The 26211-nt window shown below is 43.1% G+C and overlaps 1 protein-coding gene across 4 annotated transcripts in view; it reads right to left on the bottom strand.

The window, feature by feature from the left end:
* Positions 1-26211, bottom strand: part of LOC139375758 (myomesin 1a (skelemin)) — a 107926-nt gene that overhangs the window by 75949 nt on the left and 5766 nt on the right. For all 4 annotated transcript variants that reach the window (XM_071117573.1, XM_071117577.1, XM_071117575.1 and 1 more), the window contains 11 exons: positions 25367-25510; positions 16891-17074; positions 16368-16525; positions 12998-13090; positions 12201-12289; positions 12004-12048; positions 11373-11534; positions 8746-8907; positions 4678-4819; positions 4173-4372; positions 22-78 (listed from right to left, as the gene is read on the bottom strand). In XM_071117573.1, the coding sequence (XP_070973674.1) occupies positions 22-78; positions 4173-4372; positions 4678-4819; positions 8746-8907; positions 11373-11534; positions 12004-12048; positions 12201-12289; positions 12998-13090; positions 16368-16525; positions 16891-17074; positions 25367-25510 (1436 nt within the window). The remainder of the gene's footprint in view (positions 1-21; positions 79-4172; positions 4373-4677; positions 4820-8745; positions 8908-11372; positions 11535-12003; positions 12049-12200; positions 12290-12997; positions 13091-16367; positions 16526-16890; positions 17075-25366; positions 25511-26211) is intronic.

A 26211-nucleotide genomic window follows, 5' to 3' on the forward strand; every position in this document is an offset into this window, starting at 1 on the left:
GTGTAGAACTACATGTCTAACCTGTAGCGTCTTCCTCAGTGAACTTGATCATTCCGGTGAAGGGAGCAGAGGGACCAGCTAAGATACACAGAGACAGCAGGTTACAACAGCACGTTGGAACAGCACATTACAACAGCACGTTACAACAGCACATTACAACAGCACTTTACAACAGCAGGTTACAACAGCACATTACAACAAAAGGTTACAACAGCACATTACAACAGAAGGTTACAACAGCACATTACAACAGAAGGTTACAACAGCACGTTACAACAGAAGGTTACATGAGCACATTACAACAGCACGTTACAACAGCACATTACAACAGAAGGCAACAACAGCACGTTACAACAGAAGGTTACAAGAGCACATTACAACAGAAGGTTACAACAGCATGTTACAATTATTATTTGTTTCCCATTATTTTTATTTCTACTTTGCCCATTCTTCCACTGCAAATCTACCATTCCAGTGTTTTACTTGCTATTTTGTATTTACTTTGCCACCATGGCCTTTTTTTGCCTTTACCTCCCTTATCTCACCTCATTTGCTCACATCGTATATATAGACTTGTTTATACTGTATTATTGACTGTATGTTTGTTTTACTCCATGTGTAACTGTGTCGTTGTTTGTGTCGAACTGCTTTGCTTGATCTTGGCCAGGTCGCAATTGTAAATGAGAACTTGTTCTCAACTTGCCCACCTGGTTAAATAAAGCTGAAATAAATAAATAAAAAACAACAGCACATAACAACAGAAGGTAACAACAGCATGTTACAACAGCACATTACAACAGCAGGTTACAACAGACGGTAACAACAGAAGGTAACAACATCACGTTACAACAAAAGGTAACAACAGAAGGTAACAACACCATGTTACAACAGAAGGTAACAACATCATGTTACAACAGAAGGTAACAACAGAAGGTAACAACATCACATTACAACAGAAGGTAACAACAGAAGGTAACAACAGAAGGTAACAACATCACGTTACAACAGAAGGTAAGAACATCACGTTACAACAGAAGGTAACAACATCACGTTACAACAGAAGGTAACAACAGAAGGTTACAACAGAAGGTAACAACATCACGTTACAATAGAAGGTAACAACAGAAGGTTACAACCGAAGGTAACAACATCACATTACAACAGAAGGTAACAACTGAAGGTAACAACAGAAGGTAACAACATCACATTACAACAGAAGGTAACAACTGAAGGTAACAACAGAAGGTCACAACATCACATTATAACAGAAGGTAACAACATCACGTTACAACAGAAGATAACAACATCACATTACAACAGAAGATAACAACAGAAGGTAACAACATCACGTTACAACAGAAGATAACAACATCACGTTACAACAGAAGGTAACAACAGAAGGTAACAACATCACATTACAACAGAAGGTAACAACAGAAGGTAACAACATCACGTTACAACATCACATTACAACAGAAGGTAACAACAGAAGGTAACAACATCACGTTACAACATCACATTACAACAGAAGGTAACAACAGAAGGTAACAACATCACGTTACAACAGAAGGTAACAACATCACGTTACAATAGAAGATAACAACATCACATTACAACAGAAGATAACAACAGAAGGTAACAACATCACATTACAACAGAAGGTAACAACAGAAGGTAACAACATCACATTACAACATCACATTACAACAGAAGGTAACAACAGAAGGTAACAACATCACATTACAACAGAAGGTAACAACAGAAGGTAACAACATCACGTTACAACAGAAGGTAACAACATCACGTTACAATAGAAGGTAACAGAAGGTTGTGGCTAACACACCTGGGGCTAACACACCTGGGGCTAACACACCTAGACTAACACACCTGGGGCTAACACACCTAGACAAACACATCTGGGGCTAACACACCTGGGGCTAACAGAAATGGGGCTAACACACCTAGACTAACACATCTGGGGCTAACACACCTGGGGCTAACACACCTAGACTAACACACCTGGGTCTAACACACCTGGGGCTAACACACCTTGGCTAACACACCTAGACTAACACACCTGGGGCTAACACACCTGGGCTAACACACCTAGACTAACACACCTGGACTAACACACCTAGACTAATACACCTGGACTTACACATCTGGACTAATACACCTGGACCAGCACACCTAGACTAATACACCTAGACTAGCACACATAGACTAACACATGGACTAACACACCTGGGGCTAACAAGCCTAGACTAATACACCTAGACTAACACACCTAGACTAACACATGGACTAACACACCTGAACTAACACACCTGGACTAACAAACATGGACTAACACACCTGGACTAATACACCTGGACTAACACACCTGGGGCTAACAAACCTAGACTAATACACGTAGACTAACACACCTAGACTAACACATGGACTAACACACATGTACTAATAAACCTAGACTAATACACCTGGACTAATACACCTGGACTAATACACCTAGACTAATACACCTGGACTAACACACCTGGACTAACACACCTGGACTAATACACCTGGACTAATACACCTAGACTAATACACCTGGACTAACACACCTGGAATAACACACCTGGACTAACACACCTGGACTAATACACCTAGACTAATACACCTGGACTAACACACCTGGACTAACACACCTGGACGAATACACCTAGACTAATACACCTGGACTAACACACCTGGACTAACACACCTGGTCTAATACACCTAGACTAATACACCTGGGATAACACAAACTTGGACTAATAGACCTGGTCTAACACACCTGGACTAACACAGATGGACTAACACACCTGGGATAACACAAACATAGACTAATACACCTGGACTAACAAACATGGACTAACACACCTGAACTAATACACCTGGATAATACAACGAAGACTAATACACCTGGACTAACACACATGGACTAACACACTTGGACTATTACACCTGGGATAACACAAACAAAGACTAATACAGCTGGACTAACACACCTGGACTAACGCACCTGAACTAACACACCTGGACTAACAAACATGGACTAACACACCTGGACTAATACACCTGGACTAACACACCTGGGGCTAACAAACCTAGACTAATACACGTAGACTAACACACCTAGACTAACACATGGACTAACACACTTGGACTATTATACCTGGGATAACACAAACGAAGACTAATACACCTGGACTAACAAACATGGACTAACACACTTGGACTATTACACCTGGGATAACACAAACAAAGACTAATACAGCTGGACTAACACACCTGGACTAACACACCTGAACTAATACACCTGGACGAATACACCTAGACTAATACACCTGGACTAACACACCTGGACTAACACACCTGGTCTAATACACCTAGACTAATACACCTGGACAAATACACATAGACTAATACACCTGGGATAACACAAACTTAGACGAATAGACCTGGTCTAACACACCTGGACTAGCACAGATGGACTAACACACCTGGGATAACACAAACATAGACTAATACACCTGGACTAACAAACATGGACTAACACACTTGGACTATTACACCTGGGATAACACAAACAAATACTAATACAGCTGGACTAACACACCTGGACTAACACACCTGGACTAATACACCTGGGATAACACAAATGTAAACTAATACACCTGGACTAACACAAACGTAGACTAATACACCTGGACTTACAAACATGGACTACCGCACCTGGACTGTTACACCTGGGATAACACAAATGTAGACTAATACACTTGGACTAACACACATGGACTAACACACCTGGACGATTACACCTGGGATAACACAAACGTAGACTAATACACCTGGACTAACAAACCTAGATTAACAAACCTAGACTAACAAAATCAGACTAACATACCTGGACGATTACACCTGGGATAACACAAACGTAGACTAATACACCTGGACTAACAAACCTAGATTAACAAACCTAGACTAACAAAATCAGACTAACACACCTGGACGATTACACCTGGGATAACACAAACCTAGACTAATTCACCTGCACTAACACACCTGGGCTGGAACAAATCCTAAACAACCAGTAGCTCTCCAGGAAGAGGTTTGGTCACTCCTTTTCTAACCAATCAGATGCTGACCTCGATGGCGAGCCCTGTCGTGGGGGTCTATGGCGGTAACGGGATCAGAAGCTCTAGAAGGTCGGCTGACCCCAGCCCGGTTGATGGCTCTGACCCGGAAGGTATAGCTCCTCCCCTCAATCAGCCCCGTTACCGGGAAACGGGCGTACTTCACAGGGGTGTCGTTACACTGAGCCCAGTGGTGGTGGCCCACCTCACACCTACACGTGCGCGCGCACACACACACACACACACACACACACACACACACACACACACACACACACACACACACACACAGAGAGAGAGAGAGAGAGAGAGAGAGAGAGAGAGAGAGAGAGAGAGAGAGAAGTACCATGGAGCTAGTCTGTCCAGGTAGATCCGTCTAGAGATGTGGAGAACCACAGAGTACCATGGACCTAGTCTGTCCATGTACAGAAGGTCTAGAGATGTGGAGAACCACAGAAGAAGAGAGAGCTAACCTTCACAGAGAGCTAGGAAACCACAGAAGAACAGAAGTTCCTACCTATCAATGAAGTATCCCAAGATGGAGCTGCTTCCCTCCACCGCCGGCTGTTTCCATGTCACCACAACGTAGTCCTTGTTGGCGTCATGACAACGTACGTCCAGGGGCGCAACGGGAACACCTTCCAACTCCACCTCTTCATCTGTGACACACACAGAGGTAAACACTTGCACACACACACTTGTGAGAACACGCACTAACATTTAACCCAACCCTTCTGAATCAGAGAGGTGCGGTGGGTTGCCATAATCGATATCCACGTCTCCGGCGCCCGGGGAACAGTGGGTTAACTGCCTTGCTCAGGGGAACACTGGGTTAACTGCCTTGCTCAGGGGAACAGTGGGTTAACTGCCTTGCTCAGGGGAACACTGGGTTAACTGCCTTGCTCCGGGGAACAGTGGGTTAACTGCCTTGCTCAGGGGCAGAACGAAAGATTTTTACCTTGTCAGCTTGGGGATTCGATCCAGCAACCTTTCGGTTACTGGCCCAAAGCTCTAACCACTAGGCTAATGCCGCCCCACTACACTACCACTCAGACCACTCAGCATTAGGTCTGTCTGTCTGTCACACATCTATCAAACCCTTTAAATCTGTCCTGTAGTCATTCAATGGGGATATAATAAGGTCTGCTTTACCACCCCATCTACAGTCGTGGCAAAACAAATTGAGAATGACACAAATATTAATTTTCACAAAGTCTGCTGCTTCAGTGTCTTTAGAGATTTTTGTCAGATGTTACTATGGAATACTGAAGTATAATTACAAGCATTTCATAAGTGTCAAAGGCTTTTATTGACAATTACATGAAGTTGATGCAAAGAGTCAATATTTGCAGTGTTGACCCTTCTTTTTCAATACCTGTGCAATCCACCCTGGCATGCTGTCAATTAATTTCTGGGCCACATCCTGACTGATGGCAGCCCATTCTTGCATAATCAATGCTTGGAGTTTGTCAGAAGTTGTGGGTTTTTGTTTGTCCACCACCTCTTGAGGATTGACCACAAGTTCTCAATGGGATTAAGGTCTGGGGAGTTTCCTGGCCATGGACCCAAAACATTGATGTTTTGTTCCCCGAGCCACTTAGTTATTACTTGTGCCTTATGGCAAGGTGCTCCATCATGCTGGAAAGGCATTGTTTGTCACCAAACTGTTCCTGGATGGTTGGGAGAAGTTGCTCTCAGAGGATGTGTTGGTACCATTCTTTATTCATGGCTGTGTTCTAAGGCAAAATTGTGAGAAGCAACCCCACACATGAATGGTCTCAGGATGCTTTACTGTTGGCATGACACAGGACTGATGGTAGCGCTCACCTTGTCTTCTCCGGACAAGCTTTTTTCCGGATGCCCCAAACAATTGGAAAGGGGATTCATCAGAGAAAATTACTTTACCCCAGGCCTCAGCAGTCCAATCCCTGTACCTTTTGCAGAATATCAGTCTGTCCCTGATGTTTTTCCTGGAGAGAAGTGGCTTCTTTGCTGCCCTTCTTGTCACCAGGCCATCCTCCAAAAGTATTCTCCTCACTGTGCATGCAGATGCACTCACACCTGCCTGATGCCATTCCTGAGCAAGCTCTGCACTGGTGGTGCCCCAATCCCGCAGCTGAATCAACTTTAGGAGATGGGCCTTCTTCACAACAATTGTACCGCTCTCCTTGGTTAATTTAAGTGCAATCTTACTGGCAGCAATATCCTTCCCTGTGAAGCCCTTTTTGTGCAAAGCAATGATGTCGGCACGTGTTCCCATGGTTGACAGAGGAAGAACAATGATTCCAAGCACTACCCTCCTTTTGAAGCTTCCAGTCTGTTATTCAAACTCAATCAGCATGACAGAGTGATCTCCAGTCTTGTCCTCGTCAACACTCACACCTGTGTTAATGAGAGAATCATTGACATGATGTCAGCTGGTTCTTTTGTGGCAGGGCTGAAATGCAGTGGAAATGTTTTGGGGGGATTAATTTCATTTGCATGGCAAAGAGGGACTTTGCAATTCATTGCAATTCATCTGATCACTCTTCATAACATTCTGGAGTATATGCAAATTGCCATCATACAAACTGAGACTTTGTGAACATTTATATTTGTGTCATTCTCAAAACTTTTGGCCACAACTGTACTCTCCTTTCCTCTCTCTGCAGTGTGTTTCTGTGTGTTGGGTGGAGAGGGATATAGAAGCAACTATTCAGGAGATAAAACTGAGACAGAGAGGTACAGACAGTGCTGGGACAGTCACTGGTTAACACTGACCCACTGGTTAACACTGATCCACTGGTTAACACTGACCCACTGGTTAACACTGATCCACTAGTTAACACTGACCCACTGGTTAACACTGACCCACTAGTTAACACTGATCCACTGGTTAACACTGACCCACTGGTTAACACTGACCCACTGGTTAACACTGACCCACTGGTTAACACTGACCCACTAGTTAACACTGACCCACTGGTTAACACTGATCCACTAGTTAACACTGCCATTTGAACTGACCCACTGGTTAACACTGACCCATTGGTTAACACTGACCCACTGGTTAACACTGATCCACTGGTTAACACTGACCCACTGGTTAACACTGACCCACTGGTTAACACTGACCCACTGGTTAACACTGACCCACTAGTTAACACTGATCCACTGGTTAACACTGCCATTTGAACTGACCCACTGGTTAACACTGACCCACTGGTTAACACTGCCATTTGAACTGACCCACTGGTTAACACTGACCCATTGGTTAACACTGACCCACTGGTTAACACTGACCCACTGGTTAACACTGACCCACTGGTTAACACTGACCCACTGGTTAACACTGACCCACTGGTTAACACTGCCATTTGAACCACTGGTTAACACTGCCATTAACACTGAACTGACCCACTGGTTAACACTGACCCACTGGTTAACACTGACCCACTGGTTAACACTGATCCACTGGTTAACACTGACCCACTGGTTAACACTGACCCACTGGTTAACACTGACCCACTGGTTAACACTGCCATTTGAACCACTGGTTAACACTGCCATTTGAACTGACCCACTGGTTAACACTGATCCACTGGTTAACACTGACCCACTGGTTAACACTGACATTTGAACCACTGGTTAACACTGACCCACTAGTTAACACTGACCCACTGCCACTGATTAACACTGATCCACTGGTTAACACTGACCCACTGGTTAACACTGACCCACTGGTTACACTGACCCACTAGTTAACACTGATCCACTGGTTAACACTGACCCACTAGTTAACACTGACCCACTGCCACTGATTAACACTGATCCACTGGTTAACACTGAGCCACTGGTTAACACTGACCCACTGGTTAACACTGACCCACTGGTTAACACTGACCCACTGGTTAACACTGGTTAACACTGCCATTTGAACCACCACTGGTTAACACTGACCCACTGGTTAACACTGACCCACTGGTTAACACTGACCCACTGGTTAACACTGCCACTGGTTTGACCCACTGGTTAACACTGTTAACACTGACCCACTGGTTAACACTGACCCACTGGTTAACACTGACCTACTGGTTAACACTGATCCACTGGTTAACACTGACCCACTGGTTAACACTGACCCACTGGTTAACACTGACCCACTGGTTAACACTGACCCACTGGTTAACACTGATCCACTGGTTAACACTGACCCACTGGTTAACACTGATCCACTGGTTAACACTGACCCACTGGTTAACACTGACCCACTGGTTAACACTGATCCACTGGTTAACACTGATCCACTAGTTAACACTGATCCACTAGTTAACACTGACCCACTGGTCAACACTGACCCACTGGTTAACATTGCCATTTGAACTGCCTTAGACATGAAAAAAACACAAGCTTTCGTTGTACTTCTCCTGATCTCAGTCTTCGGACCAATGCTCAGCTGGCCTTCAGCATCATGTCTTCTCACACCGCCATTCCCTTATAATACAAACCTTGTCCTGCCTTATTGCTTACTTATGGTATTATATCCTATCATATCGTACCGTATCATATTGTATCGTACTGTTAAGTAAACCATTTCAGGTCGTACCTCTGACGAAGACGTAAGCGGAGTAGGACTGGAAGCCAGACTTGGTGTTAACTCTCAGGGTGTAGAGTCCTTCATCCTCCTTGTTAAGATGGATCAGTGTCAGGGTGGCTTTCTCTCCACTCCAGTGGGTGTGGACCCACTTGGACTCTGCCAGGGCCTTGCCTGGGGAGACACCACAGTATCAGACAGATGGACTCAGTAGTTCACAAAGGTAAAGCACAGGATAGTGTGAAATGAGGCCCAAGAACAGCTCAGTACAGCAACTTTGTGTGTGTGTGTGTGTGTGTGTGTGTGTGTGTGTGTGTGTGTGTGTGTGTGTGTGTGTGTGTGTGTGTGTGTGTGTGTGTGTGTGCATGCGCGTCCGGACCTCTGTCATTTTTTCTAATTTGTGACTCGTTTCAGGAATCTAGGCTTATGTCGCACGTCACTACAGGAGAGGCAATTGAATATAGACATTTATTTTTTATCAAAATGCGTTTTTGGGAATAAATGCCTTCTGGAAAATGTGAACTTTCATGTGCCTTAATAACAAACTTGTATTCTACCCTTAAATTAGGAGCCTAGTTGGTTTAGCCACGGAAAAATACACAAACCTTCCCGCTAGCCATGATTGGCTGAGAAATGGATGGGCTGGACATGCCGGGAGATGAGCTTGGATTAGTCTGCCATGTAGCATGCTTCTGTCTATAACATGATCTTGTCAGTATGTGTTTATTTGTATTTATTTAACCTTGATATAATTAGGCAAGTCAGTTAAGAACAAATTCTTATTTACAATGACGGCCTACCAAAAGGCCTCCTGCGGGGACGGGGACTGGCCTTAAAAATACAAATACAATTTCAAAGCAGAATAACTTCCCGATTGTTCCTCAACTGCAGTGTATGATATACCATTTTGTAGCTCTGAGTAGCTACTTTTATCCACTGTAAAAAATATAATTTCTAATTTTCATAAGACCAAATCAAGGCGGTCGGTCACATTAGAAAAAAATATAGAAAAATACAAATATATATTTTGTAGACAATAAAGAAAATCAATTATGGGTCAACATCTAAATATGTCTACCAGCGATGATCAAAGCTCATAAAGCTTATATTCTTGATCTGACTGAGTTCTCAATCAGCCTGCCTATTTGCAAACAAGTGGAGTCATGAACAGTGGTTTGTTGGTTATGTTCTCCTGCGTCCTTAATGGCCTCCTGATTTGCCTTTTAGCAGCAGTCGGCTCAAGTAAGCAATAGAGACGCTACTGACAGTGTGCTTTGCGAGATGTCGGACAAAATACCATTTTAAAACTGTCCTGCAACTCTCGGAGAATGAGCGAACAACTGGTAAATAGCCGCTTATAGATATATAGTTGCTTATAGATAGCTGCCGGCAGAGACTTCTATTGCAGTAACGTTGAAGGGCTCTGGTTATTATTACTTAGCCTGCTAGAAGGATGACGTAAGAAGCTAACGTTAAAGTCTACCTAATCAGCAGGAGCAAAAATTATGCTACTAAAGTTCTCATAATAACGTTGCTTTACAGAAGGTAGGCTACTGCGACAGACCTTGATGTGGTGAGGCTGAGGCAGGCTGCAATGCATGCAGGAGGAAAGAGAGAGAGGAAGCAAGCAGAGAGGTGTGTACAGTGGTTCTCAAACGTGGGGAGAAAATCTGTACTAATCTCATCAAACAAGTTACAAACTTAAAAAAAATATATGATATGCTACATTAAAATACAACGACTGTTTGTTTCAATATGAACATCTCCACAGGACCTATCTTCCCTGTAGGCCTACATTAAAATACAACCACTGTATCAATATGAACATCTCCACATGACTAATCTTCCCTATAGCTCTACATTAAAATACAACCACTGTATCAATATGAACATCTCCACAGGACCTATCTTCCCTACAGGTCTACATTAAAATACAACCACTGTATCAATATGAACACATACATAGGGCCTTTCTTCCCTATAGCTCTACATTAAATTACAACCACTGTATCAATATGAATATCTCCACAGGACCCATCTTTTCTATAGGCCTACATTAAAATACAACCACTGTATCAACATGAACATCTCCACAGGACCCATCTTCCCTATAGGTCTACATTATAATACAACCACTGTATCAATATGAACACATCCATAGGACCTTTCTTCCCTATAGGTCTACATTAAAATACAACTACTGTATCAATATGAACATCTTCACAGGACCCACAGGAACCACCTTGTCCACAGGACCTAACTTCCCTACAGGTCTACATTAAAATACAATCAACATGCAAACAATACAGTTCTAAACATTTGATGTTTTTGTTTCTGAGGCTGCGTGTCAGTCTGAATAATTTGTCATATTTCCCCCCTTTCAGGAATATAACATTACAACTGTATAGCTAATGGGCTATGTGTTTGTAGATGGACTGAGGTGATGAACCTACAGCAGCCAACGTGATAATGGCTGGGTTCATTTTTGCTTGTTTTTGTTGTTCTCTAAATAGCATTTAAAGATTTTTAATTGTATAGAAATTAAGTAGGTTACGGCCCTGTGTGTGTGTTGCTACCCACCATCTCTGTACCAGAGGACATCAAGCTGGTAGTGTTTAACGGTGTGTGTTGCTACCCACCATTTCTGTACCAGAGGACATCAGGCTGGTAGCGTTTAACGGTGGGGTAGACGATGACGGTGCAGCCCAGACTTAGAGTCTCTCCCTCCCGGCCGAACGCCACCTCAAACGAGTCTATGATGGCTGTCTCAAAGGTCACGCCGTGCTCCGAGCAGAACCCATCTAAAAGAGAGACAGACAGATGAGGGACAACATAGTGTTCTACAGAACTAAGACAACCTCTACAGTGCAGAGAGACAGACAGGAGACTAGAACTAAGACAACAGTCATACTGAACTATACCATGACACCTTTACAACATATAGAGAGACAGACAGGAGGCACATTTCAGATTCACGTGATTTAGGGTTAGGGTTAACACATCTAAAACATACAGAGAGACAGACAGGAGGCAGATTTCAGATTCACATGGTTTAGGGTTAGGGTTAACACATCTAAACCATACAGAGAGACAGACAGCAGGCAGATTTCAAACTAGACTCACGTGGTTTAGGGTTAGGGTTAACACATCTAAACCATACAGATAGACAGACAGGAGGCAGATTTCAGATTCACATGGTTTAGGGTTAGGGTTAACACATCTAAAACATACAGAGAGACAGACAGGAGGCAGATTTCAGACTAGACTCACGTGGTTTAGCATCAAGAGTTCCCACTTTCTGTCCCTCCTGGAACCCTGGTGGAGATTTAAATGATATGTAAATGAATATGAATAACACATATTTGATTCAGCAAGTTGAGCACAATATAAACTATATTGGCAAAAAAAGTTAGAATTAAAGATACAGAAGAGATGTAAGTACATGATTTGAGAGGAGAAGAACATACTCTTGATAACCACGGTGGCCACGGAGGAGCTCTCTCCCTTTATGTTGAGAGCAGACACACGGTACTGAGCCGTGTCTAGGAAGTCACAGCTACAAGGCAGAACACAGACATTACAACACCTCCACAACAACCACAACACAACCCTGTCTTATATACCATACAACCAACCATAGGGTTAGGGTTACTATAGCTGCTACGTCAACCTACCTCTTGATCTACAGAGAGTGTTGCCAGGGTTACTATAGCTGCTACGTCAACCTACCTCTTGATCTACAGAGAGTGTTGCCAGGGTTACTATAGCTATTACGGCAACCTACCTCTTGATCTACAGAGAGTGTTGTCAGGGTTACTATAGCTACTACGGCAACCTACCTCTTGATCTACAGAGAGTGTTGTCAGGGTTACTATAGCTACTACGGCAACCTACCTCTTGATCTACAGAGAGTGTTGACAGGGTTACTATAGCTACTACGGCTACCTACCTCTTGATCTACAGAGAGTGTTGTCAGGGTTACTATAGCTACTACGGCTACCTACTTCTTGGTTTCCAGAGTGTTGTCAGGGTTACTATAGCTACTGCGGCAACCTACCTCTTTATCTACAGAGAGTGTTGTCAGGGTTACTATAGCTACTACGGCTACCTACTTCTTGGTTTCCAGAGTGTTGTCAGGGTTACTATAGCTACTGCGGCAACCTACCTCTTTATCTACAGAGAGTGTTGTCAGGGTTACTATAGCTACTACGGCTACCTACTTCTTGGTTTCCAGAGTGTTGTCAGGGTTACTACAGCTACCTACCTCTTGATTTCCAGAGAGTGCATGTTGTAGTTACTCTCTGCTGTGTACTTGTCAGGATGGGCCTTCTCATCTATCACCACATTGTTCTTATACCTGACGGAGGGAGTGAGAGAAGACATTGTTTTCAGAAGAACAGAAAAGGAGAAAAGGAGATCTCTGCGCTAGAGAGGCTTGACTCTTGATGAGAGCTGTTTGAAGTATTATACACTGAGTGAACATTAGGAACACCTTCATAATATTGAGTTGCACCTCTTTTTCCCCTCAGAACAGCCTCAATTCATCCGGGCGTGGACTCTACAAGGTGTTGAAATCGTTCCACAGGGATGCTGGCCCATGTTCACTCCAATGCTTCCCACAGTTGTGTCAAGTAGGCTGGATGTCCATTGGGTGGTGGACCATTCTTGATACAGATGGGAAACTGTTGACCGTGAAAAACCCAGCAGCGTTGCAGTTCTTGACACACAAACCGGTGCGCCTGGTACCTACTACCATACCCCGTTCTAATGCATTTCAATATGTTGTCCTAATCATTCACCCTCTGAAAGGCACACACACAATCCATGTCTCAATTGTCTCAAGGCTTAAAAATCCTTCTTTAACTCGTCTCCTCACCTTCATCTACACTGATTGAAGTGGTTTTAACATGTGACATCAATAAGAGATCATAGCTTTCACCTGGATTCACCTGGTCAGTCTGTCATGGAAAGAGCAGGTGTTCCTAATGTTTTGTACACTCAGTGTATGTAAATCTTTTCAACATGTATGTATGTATGTATGTATAGGTATGTATGTATGTATGTATGTATGTATGTATGTATGTGTAACAGTATCACTTTAGACCGTCCCCTCGCACATACCCGGGCGCGAACCAGGGACCCTCTGCACACATCAACAACAGTCACCCACGAAGCATCGTTACCCATCGCTCCCCAAAAGCCGCGGCCCTTGCAGAGCAAGGGGAACTACTACTTCAAGGTCTCAGAGCAAGTGACGTCACCGATTGAAAGGCAATTTAGCTCGCACCACCGCTAACTAGCTAGCGTTTCACATCCGTTACATATGTATGTATGTATGTATGTATGTACAGTGCATTCGGAAAGTATTCAGACCCCTTCCCTTTTTCCTCATTTTGTTACATTACAGCCTTATTCTAAAATGGTTTCAATAAATGTTTTCCTCATCAAAACCCCATAATGACTAAGCGAAAACAGGATACACTACCAATCAACAGTTTGGGATCACTTAGAAATGTCCTTGTTTTTTAAAGAAAAGCAAATTTTTTGTCCATTAAAAACCTGTTAAGGATATGGCAGACATACGCCCCCTTTGGAGAGATTGGGTACCCCTAGTAAACTGAAAAAAAAATCTGTCAAAAATTGCTAATATATGCAAATAAAAATTATTATTGGATAGAAAACACTCTAAAGATTCTAAAACCGTTGGAATTATGTCTGTAAGTATAGCAGAACTCACAGGGCAGGCATTCTTCCAAACTAGTTTTTGTGGCCATGAAAGTTGGAGCAACTTTGACGTCATGGCCCCCACCCTTCCCAACCGGTTATGATTCTGGGGACACTTTCTATCTCTTCCGCTAGATGTCCTCTTTCAGTAGAGCTTTGAATCGTTCAAATCCCGCGAGAATTGACCCTATGGGAGTGAAATTAGTGCGTGCCACGAGAGAATAGGCTGTGCGTATGGGCGCGAATTGGTCCCAGCCATTCCTTTGTTCCAGCACTCAAGAGAAGGGCAGACGATGGCCGATTGAATTGAAGTTTGTTTTGCGTGTCTAAAACATCATAAAGCTTGCTTCTGCACTTAGTTTGACCTGTTTAGTCGACATATAATATGTAATTTTGAAGTTTTGATGCGCAACTTTTCCGGACCAGAGGACGTTTTGGGTGCATTTCAGCTGATGTTATTAGCAGTAGCTAATACAAAGACGCAAGACTTGAAACCAAACGATGTATTGGGTAAGTATGAAGCCTTCCAGAACATTCTGAACGAAGACCATCGAAGGTAAGGGAATATTTATGCTTAAATCTGTGTTTCTGTTGACTCCAACATTACGTAGAAATGTAGCTTGGAACTGAGCGCCGTCTCAGCATATAGAATAGTGTGCGATTTCTGTAACGTTAAAAATAAATCTAACAAAGCGGTTGCTTAAAGAAGCAGTGTATCTTTCTAACTATATGTAGAACATGTATATTTAGTCAAAGTTTATGATGTCTATTTACGTTATCTTGCCGCGCTACATAGATTTCCTGCGGGCATTTTTGAGTAATTTCTGAACGTGAACTCACTGTAAATGGACATTTATGGATATAAATGGCATGTTATTGAAAAAAAAAAATATGTACCGTGTAACATGTCATATTACTGTCATCTGATGAAGATTTTCAAAAGGTTAGTGAGCGATTTATTTTTTAATCCTGCGTTTGTTGATTGCATGTTTTGGCTATTCAAATGAGCTGTGTCTGGTGGTGGTTTTACATATATATGTGCTATGTTTTCGCCGTAAAACATTTTAGAAATCTGACTTGCTGGCTAGATGAACAAGGTGTTTATCTTTCATTTGAGCTATTGGACTTGTTAATGTGTGGAGGTTAAATATTTTTAAGAATATTTTTGCGTTCCATGCGCCACCGTTTCAGCTGAACGTGGGAGGGTTGATTCCCAATTGGGAACCAGTATCGTAGACAGGTTAAAATAACATAAATTGATCAGAAATACAGTGTTGACATTGTCAATGTTGTAAATGACTATTGTACCTGGGAACGGCAGATTTTTTTAATGGAATATCTACATAGGTGTCCAGAGGCCCATTATCAGCAACCATCACTCCTGTGTTCCAATGGCACATTGTGTTAGCTAATCCAAGTTGATCATTTTATAAAGGCTAGTTGATCATTAAAAAACCCTTTTGCAGTTATGTTAGCATAGCTGAAAACTGTCATTCTGATCAAAGAAGCAATTAAACTGGCCTTCTTTAGACTAGTTGAGTATCTGGAGCATCAGCATTTGTGGGTTCGATTACAGGCTCAAAATGGCCCGAAACAAAGCACTTTCTTCAAAAACTTGTCAGTCTATTCTTGTTCTGAGAAATTAAGGTTATTCCATGTGAGAAATTGCCAAGAAACTGAAGATCTCGTACAACGCTGTGTACTATACTCCCTTCACAGAACATCCCTCTCCCAAAGTCAGTGGGAGAGGGATGACAGGTAGTGGGAGAGGGATGAAAGGGAGAGGGATGAAAGGCAGTGGGAGAGGGATGAAAGGCAGCAGTAGAGGGATGAAAGGCAGAGGGAGAGGGATGAAAGGGAGCGGGAGAGGGATGAAAGGGAGCGGGAGAGGGTGTATGTGTGTGTCTCACCATGCAATACGTGGTTTAGGCCATCCAGACACGGTGCAGTGCAGCTTGACAGTCTTGCCCTCCCAGACAGTCTGTCCTCGGGGACGAACTATGAACTCAGGAGGATGGGTCAGGTTGTCACTGTTCTGTTTCTTACGGAACTCTGCTCTCTCCTCAACCTACAGGGGGACAGGAAGTGGTTAAAATGCTGCTCTCTCCTCAACCTACAACATGACAGGAAGTGGTTAAAATGCTGCTCTCTCCTCAACCTACAGGGGGACAGGAAGTGGTTAAAACTCCGCTCTCTCCTCAACCTACAGGGGGACAGGAAGTGGTTAAAACGCCGCTCTCTCCTCAACCTACAAGGGGGGCAGGAAGGGGTTAAGATTCTGCTCTCTCTCCTCAACCTACAAGGGACAGGTAGCAGGGATATGGAGAGGAAAGGGTTAACTCCTCTAAGACTGAAAAAAGACCACAAGTAATGTGGTGTCCAGGATGACTTTCTTCTGTAGTTCCAGTCAATCGATAAATCAATAGTACTGACCTTCTTGCTGAGCTCCAGGCGGTCAGCTGACTCTCTAATGTGCCTCTTCCTGCTCTTCTTCTCCACGGTAATCGTCTCCATGGAGCTGGTCTCCAGGGAGAACAGGTTCCTCATGGCAACATGCCCCACTCCCTCCTCCTTCACTTCTTCCTGGACCTCAACTAGGCCCCGGGCAAACTCATGGCTACGGACAAAACAGACAACACGGTTGAAACTCATGGATACAGACACCACAGCAGACAACAACAGACACTGTTCAAACTCGTAGCACACGCTCCAGCAGGTATATCTCACTGGTCAAAGCCAATTCATACTTTGGCCGCCTTTCCTATCTCTACTTGCACATTCATCTTCTCCATTCAAGTGTTTAATTTCTATATTGTAATTACTTTCGCCACCATAGCCTGTTTATTGCCTTTACCTCCCTTATCTGACCTCATTTGCACTCACTGTATATAGACTTATTGTTTTTGTTTGTTCTACTGTATTATTGACTGTATGTTTTGTTTATTCCATGTGTAACTCTTTGTTGTTTGTGTCGAACTGCTATGCTTTATCTTGGCCAGGTCACAGTTGTAAATGTAAACTTGTTCTCAACTGGCCTACCTGGTTAAATACAAATATAACATTTTAAAAAGACGTGGTCTGCTTACCAGACTTTTCTCACATCTTTCAACTCTGTATTTCACCACTGCTTTACCTTAGTTTAACCATGTAAGAGAGCAGCAGAAGGGTTCTGAAAACCTTGGTTTTCAACCAGTCTTAAAAAATTCTCAGTAAAAACAAAATAGGGACACCTCCCTCTGCAACTGGATCCTGGACTTCCTGACGGGCCGCCCCCAGGTGGAAAGGGCATCAAATGAAATCAAATTTGATTTTTTCACATACACATGGTCAGCAGATGTTAATGTGAGTGTAGCGAAATTCTTGTGCTTCTAGTTCCGACAATACAGTAATAACCAACTAGTAATCTAGCTAACAATTCCAAAACTACTACCTTATACACACAAGTGTAAAGGGAGGAAGAATATGTACATAAAGATATATGAATGAGTGATGGTACAGAACGGCATAGGCAAGATGCAGTAGATGGTATCGAGTACAGTATATACATATGAGATAAGTAATGTAGGGTATGTAAAAATATAAAAGTGGCATTGTAGTGGCTAGTAATACATGTATCACATAAAGATGGAAAGATGCAGTAGATGATATAGAGTACAGTATATACATATGAGATGAGTAATGTAGGGTATGTAAACATTATATTAAGTGGAATTTTTTAAAGTGGCTAGTGATACATTTTTACATCAATTTTTACATTGTTAAAGTCGCTGGAGTTGAGTCAGTATGTTCACAGCAGCCACTCAATGTTAGTGATGGCTGTTTAACAGTCTGATGGCCTTGAGATAGAAGCTGTTTTTCAGTCTCTCGGTCCCTGCTATGATGCACCTGTACGGACCTCGCCTTCTGGATGATAGCGGGGTGAACAGGCAGTGGCTCGGGTGGTTGTTGTCCTTGAAGATCTTTATGGCCTTCCTATGACATAGAGTGGTGTAGGTGTCCTGGAGGGCAGGTAGTTTTCCCCCGGTGATGCGTTGTGCAGACCTCACTACCCTCTGGAGAGCCTTACGGTTGTGGGCAGAGCAGTTGCCGTACCAGGCGGAGATACAGCACGACAGAATGCTCTCGGGCCTCCCGGGTGGTCCGTGGGGTGACGCACAATTGACCTAGCAACGTCCGGGTTAGGGAAGGTTTGGCCGGTAGGGATATCCTTGTCTCATCGCGCACCAGCGGCTCCTGTGGCAGGCCGGGCGCAGTGCGAGCTAACCAAGGTTGCAGTGTGCAGTGTGGTTGCGATTGCATCGTCTGTGGACCTATTGGGGCGGTAAGCAAATTGGAGTGGGTCTAGGGTGTCAGTTAGGGTGGAGGTGATATGGTCCTTGACTCTCAAAGCAAGGATTGATTGAATATGTCCATAAACACACCAGCCAGCTGGTCTGCGCATGCTCTTAGGATGCGGCTGGGGATGCCGTCTGGACCTGCAGCCTTGCGAGGGTTAACACTTTTAAATGTTTTACTCATGTCGGCTGCAGTGAAGGAGAGTTCACAGGTTTTGGTAGCGGGCCGTGTCAGTGGCACTGTATTGTCCTCAAAGCGAGCAAAAAAGTTGTTTAGTCTGTCTGGGAGCAAGACGTCCTGGTCCGCGACGGGGCTGGTTTTCTTTTTGTAATCCGTGATTGACTGTAGACCCTGCCAAATACCTCTTGTGTCTGAGCCGTTGAATTGCGAATCTACTTTGTCTCTATACTGACGCTTAGCTTGTTTGATTGCCTTGTGGAAGGAATAGCTACACTGATTGTATTCAGGTCATGTTTCCGGTCACCTTGCCCTGGTTAAAAGCAGTGGTTTGCGCTTTCAGCTTCACACGAATGCTGCCATCAATCCACGGTTTCTGGTTTGGGAATGTTTTAATAGTTGCTGTGGGTACGACATCGCTAATAAACTCGCTCACCGAATCAGCGTATCCATCAATATTGTTTTTTGACGCAACGCTGAAAATATCCCAGTCCACGTGATCGAAGCAATCTTGAAACGTGGAATCAGATTGGTCAAACCAGCATTGAACAGACCTGAGCATGGGAGCTTCCTGTTTTAGTCTCTGTCTATAGGCTAGGAGCAACAAAATGGAGTCTTCGTCAGCTTTTCCGAAAGGAGGGCGGGGGAGGGCATTTTATGCGTCAGAATAACAATGATCCAGGGTTTTACCAGCCCTGGTAGCACAATCGATATGCTGATTTAGGGAATCTTGTTTTCAGATTAGCCTTGTTAAAATCCCCAGCTACAATGAATGCAGCCTCAGGATATGTGGTTTCCAGTTTACATAGGGTCAAATGAAGTTAGTTCAGGGCCATCGATGAGTCTGCTTGAGGGGGAATATATGCAGCTGTGATTATAATCGAAGAGAATTATCTTGGTAGATAATGCGTTCGACATTTGATTGTGAAGAAGTCAGGTGAACAGAAGAACTTGAGATCTTGTATGTTGTTATGATCACACCACGTCTCGGGAATCATAAGGCATACGGGAATCTCGGGAATCATCCTCACTAACGACGCCTTTTTGCCTTTTCCCTGCCTGTACTGTTACCTTTTTGGAGTCCCTGTGTATGACCTTCTACCTGACCCTGGACCCAGCTACCTTCCAGAAGGACAACCATCTCTGCAGAACTCCACCAATCAGGCCTTTAGGGTAGAGTGGCTAGACGAAAGCCACTCCTCAGTAAAAGGTACATGACAACCCAGCTTGGAGTTTACCAAAATGCACCTAAAGGACTCTAAGACCATGAGAAACAAGATTCTCTGGTCTGATGAAAGCAAGATTGAACTCTTTGGCCTGAATAGCAAGCTTCACGTCTGGAGGAAACCTGGCACCATCCCTACGGTGAAGCATGATGGCAGCATCATGCTGTGGGGATGTTTTTCAGAGGCAGGAACTGGGAGACTAGTCCGATCGAGGGAAAGATGAACTGAGCAAAGTACAGAGAGATCCTTGATGAAAACCTGCTCCAGAGCGCTCAGGACCTCAGACTGGGGCGAAGGTTCACCTTCCAACAGGACAACGACCCTATGCACCAAGACTTGAACCCGACCGAACATCTCTGGAGAGACCTGAAAATAGCTGTGCATGTACCCTTCCCCATCCAACCTGACAGAGCTTGAGATGATCTGCATAGAAGAATGGGTGAAACTCCCCAAATACAGGTGTGCCAAGCTTGTAGCATCATACCTAAGAAGACTTGAGGCTGTAATCACTGCCAAAGGTGCTTCAACAAAGTACAGATCTAAGGGTCTGTTTTAAGAATAAGGCTGTAACATAACAAAATGTGGAAAATATCAAATTAACTCTAGTTATGTTTCTGATAGAGAACAATTTGTTTATGCAAATGGATGTGCATCTACCAGGGCCAAGATATCCTGGTGTACCACAGGATTCGACAATTGGACCTTTGTTATTCCTCATCTATTTCAATGACCATGCTGCTGGGTCTTCTACCGTACTTTACATTCTCTTTGCTGATGTTACCAACTAAGGCATGGCCACACTTTCTGAATGCTTCCAGATAAACAAATGATCTTTAAAATGTTAAAAAAATCCAACTTTATTGTTTCACTAGTAAGAATAAGAAATATTGTACAAAATATATATTAAAAAAAGGAGCCATAATTTCAATTGGTGGGAATGAAATGGATGAAAAGTTATCCTGGAAAGATCACATTCAGTCTGCAGCAAAGTGATGAAATCTGTTGTTATCATCAGAAAAAGGAGTGGTTTGGTTCATCAGGTTTGCTTCCTAACTCTATAATATAGCTTAATTTACCCATATCTCATTCACTGTAATATTGTCTGGGCCAGAACATATGCCTCCTACCTACACAAATTACTCATCATACAAAATACATTTACAAGACTTGACACCTCCTCTAATTAACTGGCTCCATCTGCACCTTTGTTTAAGAAACTCAATATCCTGTCTATTTACGACATTAATGTACAACAATTATGCCCTTTCGTCTACAAATACTCATACCTCCCAGACAGATTACCTAAACCCTTCAATGGATTCTTCAGGTCCCAGTTTACCTAAACCCTTCAATGGATTCTTCAGGTCCCAGTTTACCTAAACCCTTCAATGGATTCTTCAGGTCCCAGTTTACCTAAACCCTTCAATGGATTCTTCAGGTCCCAGTTTACCTAAACCCTTCAATGGATTCTACCAGGTCCCAGTTTACCTAAACCCTTCAATGGATTCTTCAGGTCCCAGTTTACCTAAACCCTTCAATGGATTCTACCAGGTCCCAGTTTACCTAAACCCTTCAATGGATTCTTCAGGTCCCAGTTTACCTAAACCCTTCAATGGATTCTTCCAGGTCCCAGTTTACCTAAACCCTTCAATGGATTCTTCAGGTCCCAGTTTACCTAAACCCTTCAATGGATTCTTCAGGTCCCAGTTTACCTAAACCCTTCAATGGATTCTTCCAGGTCCCAGACAGTGTACCTAAACCCTTCAATGGATTCTACCAGGTCCCAGTTGACCTAAACCCTTCAATGGATTCTACCAGGTCCCAGTTTACCTAAACCCTTCAATGGATTCTTCAGGTCCCAGTTTACCTAAACCCTTCAATGGATTCTTCCAGGTCCCAGACAGTTTACCTAAACCCTTCAATGAATTCTACCAGGTCCCAGTTTACCTAAACCCTTCAATGAATTCTACCAGGTCCCAGTTTACCTAAACCCTTCAATGGATTCTACCAGGTCCCAGTTTACCTAAACCCTTCAATGGATTCTTCCAGGTCCCAGACCGTTTACCTAAACCCTTCAATGGATTCTTCCAGGTCCCAGTTGACCTAAACCCTTCAATGGATTCTTACAGGTTAATTCTGAAATACATATTTTTAACACAAGACACAGTGATAACCTTTACCCTCCCCGCTGAAGCACCCCACATAGTCAATTGTTTATCAAATACAGAGTACTCTGAAATTGTTATTTTCACATTGCCAAAACATCATCATCCCTCAATAACTTCAAGCGAAGACTGACGAACCAAACTACTCATTAATATCCTCCATGAAGACTGAAGGTCAGGCTGATGAACCAAACTACTCAGTAATCTCCATGAAGACTGGGGATCAGCCTGATGAACCAAACTACTCATTAATATCCTCCATGAAGACTGGGGGTCAGCCTGATGAACCAAACTATTCAGTAATCTCCTCCATGAAGACTGGAGGTCAGCCTGATGAACCAAACTACTCAGTAATCTCCTCCATGGAGACTGGAGGTCAGCCTGATGAACCAAACTACTCAGTAATCTCCTCCATGGAGACTGGAGGTCAGCCTGATGAACCAAACTACTCAGTAATCTCCTCAATGAAGACTGGTGGTCAGCCTGATGAACCAAACTACTCAGTAATCTCCTCCATGGAGACTGGAGGTCAGCCTGATGAACCAAACTACTCAGTAATCTCCTCAATGAAGACTGGTGGTCAGCCTGATGAACCAAACTACTCAGTAATCTCCTCCATGGAGACTGGAGGTCAGCCTGATGAACCAAACTACTCAGTAATCTCCTCAATGAAGACTGGTGGTCAGCCTGATGAACCAAACTACTCATTAATATCCTCCATGAAGACTGGGGGTCAGCCTGATGAACCAAACTATTCAGTAATCTCCTCCATGAAGACTGGAGGTCAGCCTGATGAACCAAACTACTCAGTAATCTCCTCCATGGAGACTGGAGGTCAGCCTGATGAACCAAACTACTCATTGTGATTGCTGATCAGTTAATTGTACATTTATTATTAGTGGGTTTTGTTATGTGTTTTAACAAACCTTTTTTTATTTTTGTACTTACCGACTGTATTTATATAGTATTTTGTGCTTCCAACCACCTGCACACCGTTTATTTATTTGTTTTTATCTGTACTGTTGTTGTCCACTTGTTTTCTTTGGTACAAATAAATTAAACTAAACCTGAACATCCCCTAGTTACAGTGCCTTGCGAAAGTATTCGGCCTCCTTGAACTTTGCGACCTTTTGCCATATTTCAGGCTTCAAACATAAAGATATAAAACTGTATTTTTTTTGTGAAGAATCAACAACAAGTGGGACACAATCATGAAGTGTAACGACATTTATTGGATATGTCAAACTTTTTTAACAAATCAAAAACTGAAAAATTGGGCGTGCAAAATTATTCAGCCCCTTTACTTTTAGTACAGCAAACTCTCTCCAGAAGTTCAGTGAGGATCTCTGAATGATCCAATGTTGACCTAAATGACTAATGATGATAAATACAATCCACCTGTGTGTAATCAAGTCTCCGTATAAATGCACCTGCACTGTGATAGTCTCAGAGGTCCGTTAAAAGCGCAGAGAGCATCATGAAGAACAAGGAACACACCAGGCAGGTCCGAGATACTGTTGTGAAGAAGTTTAAAGCCGGATTTGGATACAAAAAGATTTCCCAAGCTTTAAACATCCCAAGGAGCACTGTGCAAGTGATAATATTGAAATGGAAGGAGTATCAGACCACTGCAAATCTACCAAGACCTGGCCGTCCCTCTAAACTTTCAGCTCATACAAGGAGAAGACTGATCAGAGATACAGCCAAGAGGCCCATGATCACTCTGGATGAACTGCAGAGATCTACAGCTGAGGTGGGAGACTCTGTCCATAGGACAACAATCAGTCGTATATTGCACAAATCTGGCCTTTATGGAAGAGTGGCAAGAAGAAAGCCATTTCTTAAAGATATCCATAAAAAGTGTCGTTTAAAGTTTGCCACAAGCCACCTGGGAGACACACCAAACATCTGGAAGAAGGTGCTCTGGTCAGATGAAACCAAAATTGAACTTTTTGGCAACAATGCAAAACGTTATGTTTGGCGTAAAAGCAACACAGCTGAACACACCATCCCCACTGTCAAACATGGTGGTGGCAGCATCATGGTTTGGGCCTGCTTTTCTTCAGCAGGGACAGGGAAGATGGTTAAAATTGATGGGAAGATGGATGGAGCCAAATACAGGACCATTCTGGAAGAAAACCTGATGGAGTCTGCAAAAGACCTGAGACTGGGACGGAGATTTGTCTTCCAACAAGACAATGATCCAAAACATAAAGCAAAATCTACAATGGAATGGTTCAAAAAGAAACATATCCAGGTGTTAGAATGGCCAAGTCAAAGTCCAGACCTGAATCCAATCGAGAATCTGTGGAAAGAACTGAAAACTGCTATTCACAAATGCTCTCCATCCAACCTCACTGAGCTCGAGCTGTTTTGCAAGGAGGAATGGGAAAAAAATTCAGTCTCTCGATGTGCAAAACTGATAGAGACATACCCCAAGCGACTTACAGCTGTAATCGCAGCAAAAGGTGGCGCTACAAAGTATTAACTTAAGGGGGCTGAATAATTTTGCACGCCCAATTTTTCAGTTTTTGATTTGTTAAAAAAGTTTGAAATATCCAATAAATGTCGTTCCACTTCATGATTGTGTCCCACTTGTTGTTGATTCTTCACAAAAAAATACAGTTTTATATCTTTATGTTTGAAGCCTGAAATGTGGCAAAAGGTCGCAAAGTTCAAGGGGGCCGAATACTTTCGCAAGGCACTGTAAATAAAGGTTAAACGTGTATTTATTTTTTTATCCCCAAACAACAGGCACATATTGTATCATTCAGTGTAAATGTCTATCTGAAACATATTATATATATATATTTTTTTTTAACCTTTATTTAACTAGGCAAGTCAGTTAAGAACAAATTCTTATTTTCAATGACGGCCTGTTCAGGGGCAGAACGACAGATTTGTACCTTGTCAGCTCAGGGATTTGAACTTGCAACCTTCCGGTTACTAGCCCAACGCTCTAACCACTAGGCTACTCTGCCGCTATGTTATATCCCAGTCTCCCACCTGGTCCTGAAGACAGGAACTATGTATCCAATGACATCGTTGGTGTCAGGGTCCATGGCCAGGTACTTCTTGACTCTCGGCGGCAGCAGCTGGCTAGGTATGAACTCCGACCTCTTCTCTGATTCAACAAAACTCTGCTGCACTCTGACGGGGGTAGATAAGGTGTGTGAGAGAGAGAGAGAGAGAGAGAGAGAGAGACAGAGCGAGAGAGAGAGAGAGAGAGAGAGAGACAGAGAGAGAGAGAGAGACAGAGAAAGACAGAGTCAGAGCTTTAAAATTTTTAACACTGAGTAGTTGTGTCATAGCAACAGTAGTTGTGTCATAGCAACAGTAGTTGTGTCATAGCTACAGATGTTCTACCTGGATGTACCTTGACAGTAACAGTTACTACTGAGATAGATGTAAGAATGGAAAGTTACCAGTGTCACTAAACAAATACATATGTGAAGATATACTGATAGTGGAACCTAGTCCAGTGAACAGCAGAAATAACTGACATGATCCTGACAAACACAATAACAACACGCAAACAACAGACAAAATAGATAAAGATACACCAGATACCACAGACACATTAGAAACCAAAGATAAACCAGACCCAACAGATATAACTGACACCACAGATATACCAGACACCACAGATAAACCATACACCACAGATAAACCAGACCTAAAATATATACCAGACACCACAGATACAACAGACACCACAGATACACCAGACACCACAGATACACCAGACACCACAGATACACCACAGATACACCAGACACCACAGATACACCAGACACCACCGATACACCAAACACACCAGACACCACAGATCTACCAGACACCACAGATAC

This window comes from Oncorhynchus clarkii, chromosome 20 (assembly GCF_045791955.1).
Source record: "Oncorhynchus clarkii lewisi isolate Uvic-CL-2024 chromosome 20, UVic_Ocla_1.0, whole genome shotgun sequence".
Taxonomy (NCBI): Eukaryota; Metazoa; Chordata; class Actinopteri; order Salmoniformes; family Salmonidae; genus Oncorhynchus; species Oncorhynchus clarkii.